General features: G+C 41.4%; 1 protein-coding gene across 2 annotated transcripts; it reads right to left on the reverse strand.

The window, feature by feature from the left end:
• Positions 1-828: 828 nt before the first annotated feature.
• Positions 829-18,645, reverse strand: LOC122669434 (E3 ubiquitin-protein ligase RNF4-like). 2 transcript variants are annotated; one of them, XM_043866192.1, is made up of 6 exons: positions 18,495-18,645; positions 17,862-18,160; positions 17,695-17,764; positions 12,897-13,009; positions 1,274-1,539; positions 829-1,045 (listed from the first exon to the last, which is right to left on the reverse strand). In XM_043866192.1, the coding sequence occupies exons 2-5, from the start codon at positions 18,114-18,116 to the stop codon at positions 1,309-1,311; spliced, it is 669 nt and encodes a 222-aa protein (XP_043722127.1). In that variant the 5' UTR covers positions 18,117-18,160; positions 18,495-18,645; the 3' UTR covers positions 829-1,045; positions 1,274-1,308. The 2 variants fall into 2 exon arrangements, with proteins under 2 accessions (XP_043722127.1, XP_043722126.1); XM_043866191.1 differs by having other exon boundaries at positions 17,686-17,764.
• Between the last annotated feature and the right edge of the window lie 209 nt (positions 18,646-18,854).

Raw genomic sequence — 18,854 nt, forward strand, 5'->3', positions numbered from 1 at the left:
GTGACTGTAGTCTGTTTTGAGCTGCACTCTTGGTGGGGGAGAGCGGACAGGGAAAGGAGAGAAGTAGGGGGACGGGGGAGATAGGTAGAGCACGGGGCATACAGCGAAAGGGAGAATTGGGGGCACGGCTATGGGCAGAGGGTGTGGCTGTGGGGAATCGTTATCACCTCCAATTCCTGCCCGCTCCAATTCCCTCCAATCCTTCAAATAGGAGCGAAAATGACCACCTTACCCACTGCCTGAACAGACTGCCCAAGGTGGGGTAGGGTGGTCATTTCTGCTCCTATGTGAGGGATTGGAGGGAATTGGAGTGGGCAGCAAATTGCAGGTGATAAAAATTCGGGAGGAGCAACCCTGAAATGGAGGGAGGGTAAAAATGTCTTTGATTTCTTTTATTACTATTACTTATTTTGACGATTCCATGCCTGATCCCAAAAGATGGATTCGGTGGACCAATGGACCGATTCTGGCCAAGGTAAATCAGAATCGGCATCCAATTCCATGCCCCAAATAAGATTTCTTGAACCCTGCTCACATGCCACATCCAACCCATCCAGATTATAGGAGTCTCAGTTTTGAACCCTGCTCCATGACCCATCTTCTACCCTAATAGCTCTATCCGTAAAACTGTAAAACAACCTTTTGCATTTGTCATCCATCAGACAACACTTCCTTGGCCGCTTACTCAGCTTCCCTTTGTCGCAACATTTATGACAAGCAGCAACCTTGGATGTTTTGTCCCAACAGCAAAACATGGCCTCTGCAGAACAAATTAAACCCAACCACAGAAACCACCAAATAGGTAACACAGAAGTAACAGAATAAAAAGAAAGAAAGTTCAACACTATAAATCTGAAGGGAAGGTTAGGCCATGTCCTAGACCAATCACAACCATTGGGATTTCGAACTTCTCAACCAAATAAAGTCAAATTCTAAATCTAGATTAAAAACCAAAAGAGATTGAGAGCTTCATGTCCATCCCTTGTTCCTTCCCCAAGCTGTGCAATGATTTCCCTTGTCTAAGCCCCCCTATATGCAAACCCACCTGTAACAGAATCGAAACATGAGCACAGAGAGAAGAGAAGACATTATTTTGAGAAAGAATGATCAATTTCCATCTAAACTAATAAATGATAGATGATCAGCAGAATACATCTGCAATCAACTGATACAAAAAGGAACAAGCAAGAAAAGAAACAGCCAGATCTTTTCGTATGTATGAAAACCTACCAAAGGGAAAAGAAAATGTAAGAAAGAACTCCTCCTTTCCCACCTTGTATAAATCTGATGGGCATGTATAAGCTTGGCTCAATTGGTAGCAGGCAGGTAGATCCTAATAACGTCTTTCATTGTCAGCCTTCGCCTACAGGTAGGACATTTATTCTGAGCTGTTATCGCAGCCTTGATGCACTTCTTGCAGAAGATGTGGCCACACTTGGTCGACATCTCCTCAACCAGTGGACCCATGCAAACAGGGCAGCTGAAGGTGGGCTCCTTGGGTGGTGGTGGTACGGGCGGTTGTGAAGGTTTTTTCTCATTCTGCAGCCATGGGAACAATTTAGTAGTCAGTCCAAAAAATATACTATGCCAAAGATGGATTTTCAGTAGGCACATCCACAAGCACCATCCATTACTTGTACAAACTAAGAATCACATTGCAGAATCACCACCAAAGATGTTAGAAAAAGCACTGGGCACGAAAACCATAGCAAATTTTCTCTCAACCATATAGCCACCCCCCCCCCCCTCTTTTCGTTTTGATATCAATCACCCACAACAATCCAAACCACATGGAAGCAAGTTTAGGCTTGGCGCAGTAATTATTTCAAGAAAGACAAATAATGCAATCAACCCATATTTTGACATGCCTTCCTAAATCCTGAACCTGTTCCATAACCCCTTCAAAACCACTAATTTCTGTCTTACATCAATGGGTCCCAAGGCTGCATTTCATTGAATTCATTAATCCTCTCAAGAAACATTTTAACAGCAAGAATCTTCACATGTATGCCAAATTTTACTTGCAAGTTCTGTATCTTAGCATTGTGATTTCAAGGTCAACAGAAAGTTCATAGACAACCAGTACTCCAATATATTCTGCCAACAGAAGGTACGGATAATTTTTGACAACGTGATCTTTATTGAGCTGCACACACTCGAGAAGTGAACTGAAACGACCGATTAAAGGATCCAAAAACATGTTTATCATATGCGACACAAGGAAATTCAAGAGTGATAATATAATAAACCTGAGGCAATCACAAAGCCATCTTATATATGCATCCATTGCCATACAATGAATAAAATACTCTTCTGGACACTCATTTTAGGGGATAAACGAGAAAAAAAATAAGAGGATGCAGAAGTACTTATTATTGTAATTGGTTATGAGGCAAAAAGAAGAAATAAAGTTGAAATCATAAATGCTTCACACAATTTGCAGCAGGTTAAATAATATAAAATATATATATATCGAGCCCACACAAGGTGTCTTGTCGGGTTGAAGTTTGTCAATTGATAGGAGGATCATATCTAGTATCTGCAGTTAAAAGTTTAGAGAAGTAGTTTTCTGCCCGGGAGTATGGCCTACCCACTCCTCCACAAAATAAGGGGCAGAGGCAGAGTTTAAAGTATTAGTGTGTATCGTACCGTATCGGCCGATACGTCTTGGTATCGGTTGGTGTCGATACAATACAATACCGATACGTATCTATTTTAAAAAAAACAATGTATCGACTATATTGATATGTATCAACCGATACATGTCGATCCAATACGATACAATATCATACAGTTGATACGTATCGATACAGCCGATACGTACTGTTATCAATTTTTTATTGTTTTTAAATGTATCGGTACGTGTCGATATTTATCAGTACGTATCGGTATGTATAGGTCGATACATATTGATACGTACCGATACATATCGATACGTATTGATACACATGCCTTTTTCATATTTTACACCAAACACAAACCAGAACCCCCAAAAATTAGGCCCACCCGTAGCAAGCAAACAAAATCTCAACTTTTTCTCCCTTCGGGTCGCGCCACAAAATATGTCGGGTCGGGTCGGATCCACATCGCACTCGAATCCTTGGAATTCAAGACATACTTAACACTTGAAAGGGAAAAGGTAGGTTTGCTTCAAATCTTGCATTTTTAGTTCTTTTTTTTTTTTGCTATGATTCAAGAAGAATAGGTTCAACTACCTATTAGATGCATGCTTTGTATATATTTGCAAAGATTTGAACTCAAATCCACCATTTTTCACTCAAAACTGAAAATGGCTTCCTTAAGGGTCAGTATTGTGCTTATGTTCGGTCAGTACACAACATCATCGTAGTTGCTCTTATTCTTGAAGACCCTTACAAACATGAGTTTGATCCACCCCGACATTCTTCATGGCAATAGAGTGACTCCGCATGTAAGAAATCTCATCTTTTGAAATCTCATCTTTTATAAAAATTTAGTAGTGCCGCACTTGTCTGGTTATACATTATTCACAATTCTTAGTGTATATGCATGATATATGACAAATATTGCTTGTTTATATTGTTTTTTGTGTCCAAAAATGTATTTCCATGTGTATTTTGATCATTTTCATGCGTTTCTGCACCGATCGATATGTATCTCCGATACAATACGATAGGTCTCTTAAAATCGCCCCGACCAATACGATATCAATACTTTAAACCTTGGACAGAGGTGTTTTTTATATTGGCGAGGAGAGAGATAGACTCATGGGAGTGCTGGTAGGCCACATTCCTAGACAGTTTTTTTTTCCCAAAAATTTATTTTAAGTTCAGTAAGCAGTTACTGTCCGCAAGGCCATTTGCTAAGGTTCTCATCTTTCAAGCATAGTCATCATGGCACCATGGCGAGCGAAGGTGCCCTCCTAGTGTTTTTTTTCCCTGTTGGGGAGGGGGGTTGGGATTAAGGGTTATAAATACGTCACTGTACACAACAGGCAATATAGGGATATAAATGCGCCCACCGATAAGTGGAATCCCATCAAGGACCAATGTGCTGGTTCATGTTGGGAACACGACTTACAGCAGAGACAGAGACGACTTCCTGCACCAGGTAACTCTTCTTCTTTTAGAAGTGACGGTGGCAGTAGGAACGGCAGCAGTGGCTGTGCATGCGACCAATGCTGATTTTTTTGGGGGGAAAATTACATCTACCATGGGGTTTCAAACAATTACGTCTACCATCCCTAGAGTTTCATCTATTTCATAAACTTCCCTTGTTTGAAAGATTCTTACAAACGTACCCCTACCGTTAGCTGAGAACAGTTAAGTGATGATGTCATCACCCAAATATTAACTAAATGCCCATAATACCCTTAATGAAGGTGCTTTTAAATCTTTTAGAAAAAAAAGGTGAGTTGACAATTTTATCCTCAATTGTTTTTGCTTCAAACTCATCACCAACCATCCTTTAATGTGCTTTTTTTTTTTTTTAATATAAAAAGGTGGGACCCACCACTTCTTCTTCTTCTTCATTTCCTTCGACCACCAACATCTGCAGTAGCTGTGATCTTCTTCGACGGCAACCTGCAGAGATATCCTTCTCAGCCAGAGGCAAAACCACCAAAGGTTAAACCGTGAAAGGGCCGGTGATCTTCTTCGACGGCAATCTGCAGAGATATCCCTCACAGCCAGACGCAAAACAATCAAAGGTGAAACCATGAACGGGCCACAAGGCCCACAGCTGCAAGACAGAGAGAGGTGTATGACCTATTGAGGGGTGCATTATGTAAACCCCAACCCCAATTAGGGTTTTTAGGCTCAAGGTGCTTGTAGCTGAAGAGGGCTGATTAGGGTTAGTTCTGGAGTACTGAAAATCCCGAACTGAAGATAATCAATGAATATAAACTGAGAAGTCAGAGATATGACGGAAACAAGGAAATTCTGAGAAATTGGAACTAAGGGCTTCGATGGAGCTGAAACTTCAGTCAAGTGGTGGTCTAGGAGGGGCCTAACTGTGGCTGAAATCTCAGGGATTTCTCTCAACTCTTTGGAGGTGCAATAGGATAAATGAAAAGCAGTGACCAGAACAGAGCAAGGTAATGAAATGGGTTGGAACAGGATCTTGCTGGTAGGATTTATGAGTATGTTCAAGCAGAGATCCTCTCCAAATCCTAACAAAGCCAAGCCGATTAGGTGGGAGATGGACAGATTCCTTTTTCAAAATTTTTTTTGGTAGACAATGTATTAGGGTTTTTTTTTCCCCCTGAATTCCGGTTACCCAAAACATGAAATTACACTGAAGCTGAGAAGTTTTCAAACTTGTATAAATGAAAGGGCTCCAAATATCATCTTGCGGGACTCTGATTTAGTTTTCAAACCGGAGATGCAAGGATGTCCGCCAGTGCAGCAATGGAAGGTCAACGGCATCGGAAAGTCCCAACCCTTATCGCACCAGGAACCTCAGGATATGCAATGGTAACAGGGGTGGGGAGGAGTGAGTTTACTTCTTATAAAAAATTAAAAGGGCAAAATTGTCATTTCTTACCAAAACTAACAAAGTTAGTACACAGGGGTACGGAAGTACTTTTTGAAACTCCATGGGTGGTAGATGTAATTGTTTGAAAAACAATTGCTAAAATGCAAAAAATAAATAAATAAGGGGAATATTCTATTTTAGTTTGAAAAATGAAGAAAATTAATGAAAACATAGGGAATATGTTTTCAGCTGTTTTTGATTAGTAATGAGATGTTCTTTAATTAATTGATGGTGACTATACACTTTGTTGTTGTTTAGGAGCCATATTTGAGGTGCACATGTTAATAATATTTGTATTCTTATTGCAACAGTGTACCAACTAGCGCTGCATAATGGCTGACCAAGGCCCCGGGGGGGGGGGGGGGACCCATGGCTGCATGGGAGACCCCTTCCAGTTGACAAGAAGAAATCTGAGTGCAATAATTGTAAGAAGAGAATTGGGGAATGTGGGGCACTAGACTGAAGCAGCATCTAGCTGGTTGGGACAGGAATGTCACGGGTTGCCCTAGTGTGCCAAGTGAGATAAAGAAGGCTATGGCAACGCATCTGAGGGGCGGGGTAGAAGCTAAGAGGGAGAAAGGGCAGTCAGGGATGAGTTTGATGATGCATGTCTAGACTCTAGAGAGGATGCCTGAGTTAGGGGAGTAGGATTATGACAGTGAGGAACCAGATTGGGATGATGTACGAACACAAGCAAAGGCTGCACAATTGAGGAGGGCAAGGTTAGAGAGCAGAGAGACTTTTAAGATGGACCAGGAGAGAATGATACAGATGGGCAGGGCCGCTGGTTCATCTAGACAGGCTAGAGATGAGCCAGAGCCACATTTACACCGGAGGAAGTTGAGACACGAAAAAGCACAAGATTCCATTCAGGAGGAGCCAGAGTGTGAGAGCCCGGGCCCCAGCCCCCACTCTCAGCCCGTGACCCAGATGTTTAGGCCCTTCAGTCGGATCCTTCCCTCTTCCAAGATAGGACAAAAAACAAAAGAAACTGAAACAGATGTGGACTAGTGCGAAGGAGAAAGTGGGGATTGCTTTCTCCAAGTGGGCTTTCAACTACAACATTCCAGCCAATGCCACTACATGGCCATACTATACAGGCTAGAGATGAGCTAGAGCCACATTTGCACCGGTGGAGGTTGAGACACAAAGAGCACAAGATTCCATTTAGGAGGAGCCAGAGTGTGAGAGCTTGGGCCCCAGCCCCCACTCTCAGCCAGTGAACCAGATGTTTAGGTCCTTCAGTCGGATCCTTCCCTCTTCCAAGGCAGGACCAAAAACAAAAGAAACTGAAACAGATGTGGACTGGTGTGAAGGAGAAAGTGGGGATTGCTTTCTCCAAGTGGGCTTTCAACTACAGCATTCCAACCAATGCCACTACATGGCCATACTATCAGAACGTGTTAGATGAGATAGTTAAGGCTAGCCCAGGAGTGAAGGGGCCCACAGCATGAGATGTATAATGTTTACTTGCCCCACCACAAGGCAAAGTTGATGGGTTATATTAAGGGGCTGACGAAGATGTGGGAGCATTATGGAGTGATTGTAATTGTGATGGTTGGACTGGACTCACTAGATCATCATCAGCTTCATGGTAAATTGTGATGGGAGGACCGTGTTCCTCAAGTCAGTTGATGCATACAAGGAAAAGAAGGATGCAAAGTACACAAGCAGTTGAAGGAGGTAATGAAGGAATTGGGGGTGGAGAATGTGGTACAGGTTGACACTGACAATGGGAGTAATTTTAAGAAGCCAGGGCAAAAATTGAAGAACAATCCCAGGTACAGACTCTTCTAGACTCCATGTGCAGCCCATCGCATCGATCTCATGTTGAAGGACATGGGAATCTGAAGATTGTGAAAGAGGTGATTGAGAGGACAAGACAAGTTATCACCTTCATCTACAAACATAGATTTTCCTTGCACTTGTTGAGGAGCAAGTGTGGTGGTGACTTGTTGAGGGTAGGGCTGACACAATTTTGCAACAAATTGGATCATTCTTCAGAGCTTTGAGTTGAAGAAGTCCAAACTTAGGTCCATGTTTGCTTTAGTGGTTTGACTGAGAGGGGTCTAGTTCTCGTCAAGGTTCTAAATCTCAGTGGCAAGGTTGGTTTCAACCAGCTAGGAAACCAAGATTTCTGAGGTTTCGACCTGGTTGTATTTTTCTGGGCAACATTCGACATGTCATGTGCTGCCAAACTCATCGAAACTATCGAAACTAGTCAAAATTAGTCAAAACTTGGTATTTTCGGTCGAAACTACTGAAATGTGTGAAATATGGTCGAAACCTGACTTGTACCAGGTTTCGTCTCGGTTTCTTGGGAAATAGAGATATCTTGGACAAAACCAATGGTTTCAACCAAGTTCTTGAACCATGATTCTCGAGGAGTTTGGGCAGCACAGGCCACCATTGCTAATGACAAGTCCTGGGATGACCTCAAAAAGGTTGTAAAGATCTTACGCCTGGTCATCACCGTGTTGGGAACGGTAGACTCACTAAAGAAGCACACCTTACCATACTTGTGGGAAGCTAAAGACATGATGTAGATGCAGGTAAAGACAATGTACAAACAAGTAACACAAGGTTCATTTCTATTATCAAGGATCGCTAGGAGAGGCAGTTCATGCATCCACTACATAAGGCTGGTTAGTTGTTACTTCATTGACCTCAATTTGTCATTTAGTTTCTTATTATTGTACTTTGCATTGTATTCAGCATAACATCTGGATCCTAAGTACCAATACAAGCATAGACTTGCAATGAGACAAGATCTGATTGAAGCAGTTCACATAGTGGTCAAGAGGTTTGAGCCAGATGCAACTTGCCATTCATTTATCAATCAAGAAGTGAGAGTAGGGCATTGTTTGGTGGTTAAGAACTTATGCAATTATAATTTTGGTATTGATGCTAACATTGGTACCAATAACTGAAATGGATGCAGATTAAAGGATCCAGGGATTACACTGGAAGTTTCAGCCGGTCAGTGGTTGTTGCGGCTCAAGATGGCGCCACTGCTGCTTGGTCCAATCACCTTAGTCTTTTCATTCATATTTAAATATGCATCATCATTTACTATTACCTAACAATTTTCTTTAATGCTCTTATGCAGCTGAATGGTGGTTGCAATATGGCAGAGACTCACCCAACGTAACCAAGATTAACAGTTAAAGTACTTTCCCAAACATGTTTTGCCACTGGGTGCAAGCACAACTGGAGTACGTTCAACCTCATACACTCCAAGAGGCGGAACCAATTGGGTGTTAAGCGGCTTGAGGACTTGGTCTATGTGCATTGTAATATGAGATTGAGAGAGGAGCACATACGCCTTTCCATGGAGAACAATATAAGCCCAATCGAGTTGGCCGAAATAATGTCATATATTCTGCCCATACATGACCTGCAATAGCTGTCAACAATCTTCAACTTTTACTTCAAAGAGCTTTCACGGAAAATATGTTTTCCAAATCACTTCCCCATTTCCCACTTCAGGTTATTGATTAAAGAACCCATCCAAAGGGCCACACCACACAACCTCAGAAACTGCTCACATAACAGTGCCCCCACCCCCCCCCCCCCCTCTTCACCACTTCTCTTCCATTCCACTCTCTCTATCACCCAACCTAAAAAGCTACAACAGATAGAAATCTCCGTGCACCTTCACATATGAAACCTTAAATTCGGTGGGATCCTGTCTACCCTCTGAATGGAGCTATACTTTCTTCACTGAACTTCTAAGGCATTACACAAGCAAACCCTTATCACCCTTCTCATGTCTCTAATACCCAAACTGCCCAATTTCCTAAGTTTTTGCACCTTTTTCCTCTTTACAAAGCGAAACGTTTCCCTTCTTTTCTCCCAGCACATTCACTCCATCCTGTTATTTGTTTTTTTTTTTTTTAAATCTCAATATGTTGGTACTGGAAGAATGGACATGAAATAACTGAGAGCGCTCCTCAAGGTAATTCTTTAATCTTCATTTCCAACAGGATAGTCTTCCTTCCATTATTTCAAGCACTGGATCCAACAGCAAAATCTCCCTATTCCCTGCCCAATAGGTCGACCCTAGTACAAGAAAGGAACAGACCCCACAACAAACCCAACTTCAAAACAGTCTCCCTTACGCTTTCATCAATATCACCCAATCCAAGACAACACAATTCTTCATATTTATTCTCCAACCCAAAGTTACCACTTCCAATAATGAAACTGTAAACAAAGCACCCCCATGCTTGATATTATCCGCAAGCGCCTCCAGCTCTGGAAAGGCAGACTCTTATCCTATGCGGGTAGGCTTGAATGTATCAGATCAGTCCTCCAATCTTCCTACATTTACTGGTGTGGCATCTTCGCCATCCCTAAAGCCATCATCAAAGATATTGAGAGCCTTTTCTGCGCTTTCCTCTGGAAAGGGAAAGAAACCTCCAAATTCCTGCATCCAATCAGCTGGAAATCCGTCTGTCTTCCCAAAGCTGAAGGTGGCCTTGGCATCCGCCGCATTCAGGACTCCAACATTGCCGAAATCCTCAAGCTCATCTGGAAAATCGCTTCCAAGCATGATTCCATCTGGGTCAACTGGGTCTACTCCCATCTTCTTAAGAATGACTCCATTTGGGCTGCTCCCCTCCGCCCCGGACGCGTCTTGGGTTTGGCGCAAGATCCTCCTTCTCCGGCCTCTTGCCCTTACAGCCATCTCCTCCGCCATTGTTAATGGCTCCTCTACCTCTCTCTGGCTTGACCCCTGGCATCCCTTAGGCATCCTTTACAATGTCTTTGGCCCTAGAGCTGTCTACAATTCTGGCATCCCCAAATCTGCCCCTCTGGCCATCATCATTTCGTCTGGTTCCTGGTCCCCTCCCTCTCCCCTTCCCCCTATCCTATCCCAAATTTGGCCTACCCTCCCCCCCCCCCCATTAACCTTCCCTCTCATGCCAATAGGGACAAGGCAATTTGGCTTCCCTCCCCCTCTGGTCGCTTTACCACTAGATCAGCTTGGAACCATGTCCGTAGCCCTTCCGCCCCCGTCCCCTGGCACAACCTAGTCTGGTTCAAAGGCTCCATCCCTCGCCATAGCCTTACAGCATGGAGGTCACTCCACCTTTGCCTTCCTACCCAAGCCTTTCTACTGCACCATCACATCCCCATCCATCCCTCTTGCACCTTTTGCTGGAACGGTTTTGAGGAGACTGCCCATCTCTTCTTCGCTTTCCCATTCTCTTCTACTATATGGAAAAAATCCCTTTCTTCCATCTGGTACCGAAGCAGGAGACACCTTCCATTTGACCGGGAATGCATCTGCTTGACCAACGCTTTTAAAGGCAGCACCATCTGTGATAGCATTGGCAAACTTGTTTTCGGCTCGGCTGTCCATCATATTTGGATGAAGAGGAATCTGAGGAGATGGACTTCCAAATCCAGATCTTTCGACTTGATTTGGAAAGACATCTCCTTCGAAGTTTCCTCTAAGATCAGCATTATCCCTCACCGTTCCTTCATGGATACCCCAAGGAACAGGCACATTGTTGTTACCTGGGGTCTGGATAGTAATTTGTTGCAGTCCCCTTCTAGTTTAAGGAGGACTTGACTTTCTTCTCTCCCCCCCCCCCTTCTTTTTCCCTTTTCCTCCTGCCCCTTCCTGGGGTTTGGTAATATATACTTATTCACCAAAAAAAAAAACTGTAAACAAAAAATACCATCCACATACCGCAAATGCAAGATCACTGGTAAGGTATTCCATGCGCTAAAGAATGGTAGGTCAATTGGAACAACAGCACCAGAGCGGTGGCCAGATAACAACAGATTCCTTTCCTTGGTTTCTGCTTTATTTATTTATTTTTTATAGGAAAAAGGGAAAAGGGCTATTAATCTTGGAAGTATGTATATCTATACATGATAACAAGTGCAGCTGTTGAAAAAAAAACAGAAACTGATCACATATATACCACATAATTGCCATGGTAAGGACCTAAATCCACCCTCAAAGACCTTATTGACCCCATTGAACTCTTTTCACGAGAAAGCACAATCCCTAAACATAGCTAAAATGAACTTTCATTGTCTTTAAATGTTAGATTCCATCTCAAAAGAACAGTCTGTTAAGTGGAGGTGCTCACAGGTAAATGAAGACAAGGATGATCCAACTCATAGCCGATGTGGAATCCAACACTCACCCTCACATGTAGGTGCGGAGGGCACGGAGGAATTGCCATATACGTGGAAGGACGGAATGGAATGGAATGGAATGGAATGAAATGGAAGCAAATCAGAAGCTGCTCTTACCATATTAGATTACATTTCAAAAGACCGGTTGGTTAACTTGAGGTACTCATAGCCAAGGTTACAAATTTGGTTTCAACCAGGATTTCAATCCTGGTCAAAACTGAAATATACCGTTGAAATCTGCGAAATGGGTCGAAATTTAGTCCATTTCATAGGTCAACTCAAAATGGTGGCCAAACGATGGAATTTTTCCTGAAATTTCTTGCAGTGCCTATTTAAGCATATGTTTACATATGTTTGAATCATTTATACTGGAGAAAAAACCCCTCAAAGTGGTAGTTTGGCTTCAGATCCTAATTTACTAATATATGTCGTAGGCTACTATATCCTTTCCCTTATATAGCCAAATCTACACATAATTTAGTCCTACAACATACAACATTCAATAAAAATTATTGAAATATGCAAATAGAAATGACGAACCATAAAATTGGAAAGCAGTACATAATTTCAACCATTTTGAGCAAAATCCCAACCGTTTGGTCATTTTGCCAAAATTTTGACTAAAACCTTGTAAACCTATCAAGTTGCTGGTTGCTTCTGGTAAAAACTGATTTAACTGTCGAATATTTCAATATTTTGACCAAAATTTTGAACTATAATCGTACGTATATGAAGACAAGGATGATCCCACTCACAGCTGATGTGGGATCCAACATTGACATCTTCTCCAGTCCATGAAAACACATTATCAAGTTCTAAAACTGCTTTAGGACCTCAGTCAATTTGAAACAATAAAAACTCTAAACCAAAAAGGTTCAAAACCCAACCAATGGAAGAGAATTCAGCTCATGCCAAACTACAGGAGCAAACCAAATACTGACATTATGTAACTTATGAAGATATAGGGATAATCCAAAGAAAAGATAACAAACTAAAGGTCATAAGATTAACACAAAGAACCATATATGCATAACTAAAATGATAAATGGTAGTTCAAGTAGTAGTAAAGTTGGATAAATATTACAGCTTACAGAGGTTTAAATAATTTCAACACTACTAAAATAGATGACCAATAAAAACGATAGAAAAAAAATCAATGAAGTACATGAAACTGCAACTAGAAACAAATATAATGCATAGAATATCCAAATAATTATTATTACCTTCGCACTGTTATTGCCTTCCAAGTTTATGTACATGTCACAGTTGATAACAGTCTGATTTGGCGGAACTCTTCTGCGCTTATTCTGACCATTTAACCTATTAATAGGGTCTCCTATAACACCAATACCAATTGAAAGATTACATATGTAAGGCCACAAACAAAATTTTGGACTGGCAAAAAAACAGATTCAAAATGGATTATAATATAAAAGAAAATTGTTGAATAAGTTAAAAGCAGCCGACAGCCTACAGCCTGAACAGCACAAACACTCTTTAGATGTATCAGAAACTCTCTGCCAGCAATAAAAGAGCACAAATGGATTCTGGTCAAAACCAATGGAAATTTTACACATAATTGAACATGTATGGATATAAAAAGTTCACCAATTGCATGCAGTCTATGTAAGGGCAAATCTTTAGTCATTTTCTAACTGTGTCCACACAAGTTCAAAACCAAGAGTCATGTCGACACTTATGGACACTTCCTCTATTCTTTTTACATGACAGTGGGGCACAAATGATACAGAGAGTGAGGGAGAGAGCATGCAAAAGAAAAACACAATGGTATGTATACTACTATCTGTTGGCATGAAGATGCAAAACAAAAATTCCGGTTAATAAAGCCTATAGTAATTCCGGGTTCAAAAACCCTATATAGGTTTGCTATGGGCCCACCCAGATACTACACAACTCAAATAATAAGCCGATGGCAGATCTGTAATTTAATGAAATTCAAGGCTAATAAGAGAAGGAACAAAATAGGCACTGTACGTAGGTGAAAGTAGAGTTATAAGTGAGGAGGTAATTGTGGAATAAAAAATAAAATAAGGAGAAAATGGAATAAGCAACAATGGGAGGGTGCTTTCGGTGGGGTTAAAGAAACAACCACGATAGGTTGTCTTCAACCTTTGAAAAAACAGACCAGCGGAAATGGTGGACTGGCTTAACGTTGAAAGCTCCCTCGCAAGAGACCCACTCGAAATATGACTAAACAGTATATGAAGAGAGGAGTTTCAGGACCTACAACTACACCTGGCGGAAGAACAGGGACCAAATGTGAGTTTCAGTTCGAAATTCTCAGTTCAGGAAGTCTGATAGTCTCGAAGTTCTCAGTCCAGGAAGTCTAGCATCTGTATGCTCAGCTGGAGAAAAAATGGAGTGGGAACTTGGAAGATAGCAGAAAGGAAAAATGATAGAATACTCAAACTAAGAAGTTGAACTAGAGCAGATCAACTCTCTCACATATAGTGGTCAGTTTTCAGAAGGAATGCGAACACCATAGAGTGTAGTGGGTGAAGTTAGCAAAACAAAAAAAGGGAGTCAATTTTAATTTGAAGTAATGTTACCCTGACGCTTCAAGATAGATGCATGTTTGTGTCTGACATGTGGACAAAGACTTAAAAACACAACACATGGACAAGACTACCACCAATTCCTTTATCAACCCCCCCATCCACTTCCATTGCCACTATCGTTACTGCACATACATAATTTCAAGGTTCTAAATCTAGGTGCCGACCTAGGTTTCGACCAGCCAGAAAACGAAATTTGGTCAAAACCAGGTATTTTTTTCCCAGCCAACTTGAGTTGGTGGTTTCAGGCCCAGAAATGCATTTTTTTGCTCTGGTTTTTTCTATACAGCCTGTTTTTGACATTCTAAACACAATACATGAACTATTTTTTTATTTTTTTTTAAAAAAACACTCAAAATGATATTTGTGGTTTTGACCCAAGTTTACTAGTGTACACTACTACACTGAAAGATCTTGTACAGTGTACACTACCCAGATTATAACTACTAAGTTCACATATAGTTAAACTACTAGAAAACTAAAAAAAATCATTTTAACCAAATAAAACATAAATTATACAACACACACCACTCAATTTGAAGTTGCGTGAAGAAATTCAACTTCTTGGCCTAAAACCTCCCTCCTTATGTCGAAACCAGCAGCTCTCGGTCAAAACTTGCTCAAAATGAGCAAGTGTCGATTGAGACTTGTGATTATAAATGGTTGGTTCGACCTGGTTCAACCATGTTTTGGTCGAAACCAGTCAAAACAGTGTATTTTTTATACTCCCTTAAAGTTTCGTCTTGGTCAGCTGCGATACCGAGATATAGTTCCATGCATAATTTATATGATAGCTTTCAAACTGCCCCATCCCACCCCCTCCAATATACAACCAGATACACACAATTGACATTTTCAACAAACACGAACAGAATTAAGAACATCAATAGATGATGAGATTTTAGTTTCAATATAATGTATGCCCTTATGGGGAAGGATGGTATCAGATCCAAGGATCAGATTAGTCTCTGCCGTTACAAGTGCAAACCAGCTGATAGACTAAATATTTGCCTGATTTATGAGAGGCGAGATTGGTCTTAATGTGAGTGTCAGCTGGATCAATCCCAACCAATCCTGATACAACTCCACTGATACGGCAATATGATCCCAATTCCTAAACCCTTGCCCGTGAGTCTCCAGATCTTTCTTTTTTTTTCAGGTTTGGTTAAAATCTGATACAACATGTCAATGTTGAATTCTGACCAAGTATTAAAAAACTTGAACTTGTAAACAGGATCGGCCTCTGTCCAATCAGAATCCAATTAGGATCAGCCAGAAATTGGCCGGAATCAGTCACATCAGAGGATAATGGGATCAGAGAGAAGTGTAGATTTCATTGGATCTCAGAATTTTTTGAGTTTTTAGCTCAAAACAGTAAGTTTCCTTCACTTGTCTGTGCTTTTGGTAATCAAAGAAAAAAAAGACAATGGCCCAAAAAATGAGATTTTCTTGCATTTTTTAACCGATTCAGATTCACTTGTAAAGAACCAGTGGAAATCGGAATCAGCCTCCATTGATTCCAACTCAAATCGGGCGACAACTGCAATTTCTGAAAAATTGATTCTGATGCCCATGCCTATCCAGAGGCAACAGATATTTGATGAGAGATGTTTGAACTATATCAATCACATTAATATGCAGGAAATGTAAGTCTTTAAAGAAACATCAAAGCAAATCACCAATAACTTTTAAAAAACTGTCAGCAAAGAGGAATAAGAGAATATGCTGAGATTTTCTTCAGCATTCTAAAATAGTAGTAAAATTTTTCACATAGGTGAGGAGAATTCCTTGAAAAAATAACCCTAGATGCATCCTGGATCGAGAGCACGATTCTCTCTCCCTCACCTCCCCCATCCCCAATTTTCTCTAACTCAACCCCCTCCCCATCCTCACACACCGGAACCCTATGTTTGGTGAATCTCTCTTGCACACTTTTCCTCATCCCTGATATTGGTCAATCATCAATGGAGGTTGCCTAAGTGCAGCCTAGATGCTTGGTGGACCTGTCCCGTGAAGCTCCTTGGCGGAAAGATTTCAGATCAGGTTTTCTCTCCCTATCCCCGATTCTCTCTTGCTCACAACTTCCCACCCCCAACTATCTCTCACTCGCCCCCCCATCCCCGACTATCTCTCACTCACCTCCCCCAACCCCGGCTCTCTCTTGAGCACTTTCCCCATCTGTGTTAACCATCATCTAAGGTTGCTTGAACGCAGCCTGGATCTTCGGTGGATCTGTCACATGAAGCTCCTTGGCGTCTATGAAGGATCTACATGCCTGCCAAGCTGGTCAGTTGGGTATGATATATTTCGTTGTTCTTTCTCAGAAAAAGGGGTCTAAGACTATAGACCGTACTATAGACCGTAGACCCCCTTGGAGAGTTCCCTCCTTAGAGAGGATTTCAGTGTTCAACTGCATCACTGCGGTAAGATCTTTTGGCACATTCTGGTGGAGGTCTAGTTTCTTCTGCAGTAAGATCTTTTTGCTCAATTTGGTGGAGACCCTCCGGTAACCATCTTTGGGTATTGTACTTTTGTAGATGGCAATCTTTTCACTTGGCATAGCATGAAGCAAAATGTGGTACCTCGTTCTAGTGCTGAGGCAGAATTTCGTGCTATGGCACAAGGTATTTGTGAATTACTATGGCTAAAGGGTTTATTGCAAAACCTTGGAGTTCCTGCCCGTCTCCCTATGATGTTGTATTGTGACACCAAGGCTGCAATCAGCATTGCACATAATCCAGTACAGCATGATCGTACCAAGCATATTGAAGTAGATAGGCATATTATCAAGGAAAAGTTGGAAGAATGACTGATTTGTATTCCCTTTGTGAAGTCTGCTGATCAACTAACTGATATTTTCACCAAGGGATTGTCTGGAAAGTTGTTTCATCCTACTTTAGTCAAGTTGGGCATGTTTGACATTTATGCTCCAACTTGAGGGTGAGTGTTGAATAATGTATACCAGAATACCGTGGGGGTATTCTGGTCTTTTTGGTATTTTATTTATGCTTTATTGATGTACTTTTGAGCAAGGGTAGAATTGTAATTAGGGTTGTGATACTGTTTACGTGAACAGTGCCATGAACATTTTTTCCCTTTGTAATCTCTTTCATTATTATAAATAGAGAGCTTGACTGATCTCATTGATCATTCAAGCATCCCATTCATTGTGTTCTGTTTACAATAACCCTAGTGAGAGGTGGTGGAAAGACATGCATAGCTTAAACCTTATACCAAGTTTGACTTTGAATAGAGCTGATTAGAGAGCAAGGATCCATGTAGCCAACCCCATTTAGTTGGGACAAGGCTATGACGTTGGTGTAGCTGTTTTCAGCACTCAAGCAAGCATGAGAAGAGGAAAAACAATTCTAGATGATAAAACACCAAAGTTCTAAGTGAACAATCGAATGCACGAGGGAAAAGGTAAAAGGCAAACCTGAGTTACCTTGATTAACATCAGACTCTTCATCAAGGAGCACAGGTACCCCATGGTTCCTCCTGGACTTGTTCCTAGCCTAAAAGGTTGCAAAGCCAATATCAGAAAACCAAGTCACTAAAAAGCAAGTCCATGTAAATGAAGAAACAGGGGCACAATTACTAAAGAAACCATACTTCAGCAAAACTCCTTGGAGATGAGATCACAACTTCATCATCAATGGCCTCCACATCAATTGTTGCAGCGGATGGCAATGTCCCTCCTTGGACACTACTCTGTGCTCCCTGAGACCCAATTCCAGTAAAGATCTCCTCCAGAGCTCTCCCCTCACCCGGAGGTGTATCATTGAGGTCCACGTCCAGTACCATCTTTCTCCTGCGAGAATCCCTCACATACCCTTTCAAAGGCCGCCTCGGACCACGAGTGCTCATGCTATTTAACGCTGCTACCGCTGTAGGGTCAGAGCCCACGAACCCTAAAATAGGAAAACAACCAATGCTTCTAAGTTCTAATGATTGAATGAATCTCTTAGATTGTACTTCCTCCAGAAATACGCCACCAAAAAGAAAATAACTTTATCTAAATTCCTCAAACTTTATCCCTATTTCCAACTTCCAAAACCCAGAAGAAGAAGAAAAATAATAATTTTTTTTGAGGGCACGAGTTCTAAACAAAACAAAAAAAAACAATCAAACCCAAGAATACATCGTTAACAACAGTAGAAGCAGAAGAATTACGACGCAAAAGGCCATAATTTCAGAAGGAGCATGAGAAAAAACCTAAACCCAAGCAAGGAATCCAAGGATAACCTTTAATCGCCTCCAACTATGGGCTTCGTTAGAAGAAAATTAGCTTTTCTTGCTTTGTTCTGAAACAAGGGGAAGAGGAGAGTTTCCTCTCTTCACCGTTAGGGAGTTATAAACGCTGAACAAGAAAAAATTTACGATCCTTCCTGTCTCTCTATCTATCAATCTCGCTTTCCGACGTCGTTTAAGTCTACTGGGACACGGAGGGTCGAAGATGGGAATAACTGAACCAGAAAACGGTCCACGTCTACTGGCACGCGTGAGAAGCGCCAATTGAACGTTGTGACAAACTCACGCGTGTGAATATATGATATGACAACAGAGTGGGTTCTTTTGTACGTTCATTCAACACACACCGCTTTG

The sequence above is a fragment of the Telopea speciosissima genome, chromosome 7 (genome assembly GCF_018873765.1).
Source record: "Telopea speciosissima isolate NSW1024214 ecotype Mountain lineage chromosome 7, Tspe_v1, whole genome shotgun sequence".
In the NCBI taxonomy this organism is placed as follows: domain Eukaryota; kingdom Viridiplantae; phylum Streptophyta; class Magnoliopsida; order Proteales; family Proteaceae; genus Telopea; species Telopea speciosissima.

Excerpts from the sequence above, each read along its gene's own strand:
- LOC122669434 (XM_043866191.1), bottom strand. The coding sequence starts at position 18,116 with ATGAGCACTCGTGGTCCGAGGCGGCCTTTGAAAGGGTATGTGAGGGAT. Across the intron at positions 17,765-17,861 it reads CTCCAAGGAGTTTTGCTGAA|GCTAGGAACAAGTCCAGGAG; the intron begins GTATGGTTTCTT and ends GCAACCTTTTAG. Across the intron at positions 13,010-17,685 it reads TGTTAATCAAGGTAACTCAG|GAGACCCTATTAATAGGTTA; the intron begins GTTTGCCTTTTA and ends TTGGTGTTATAG.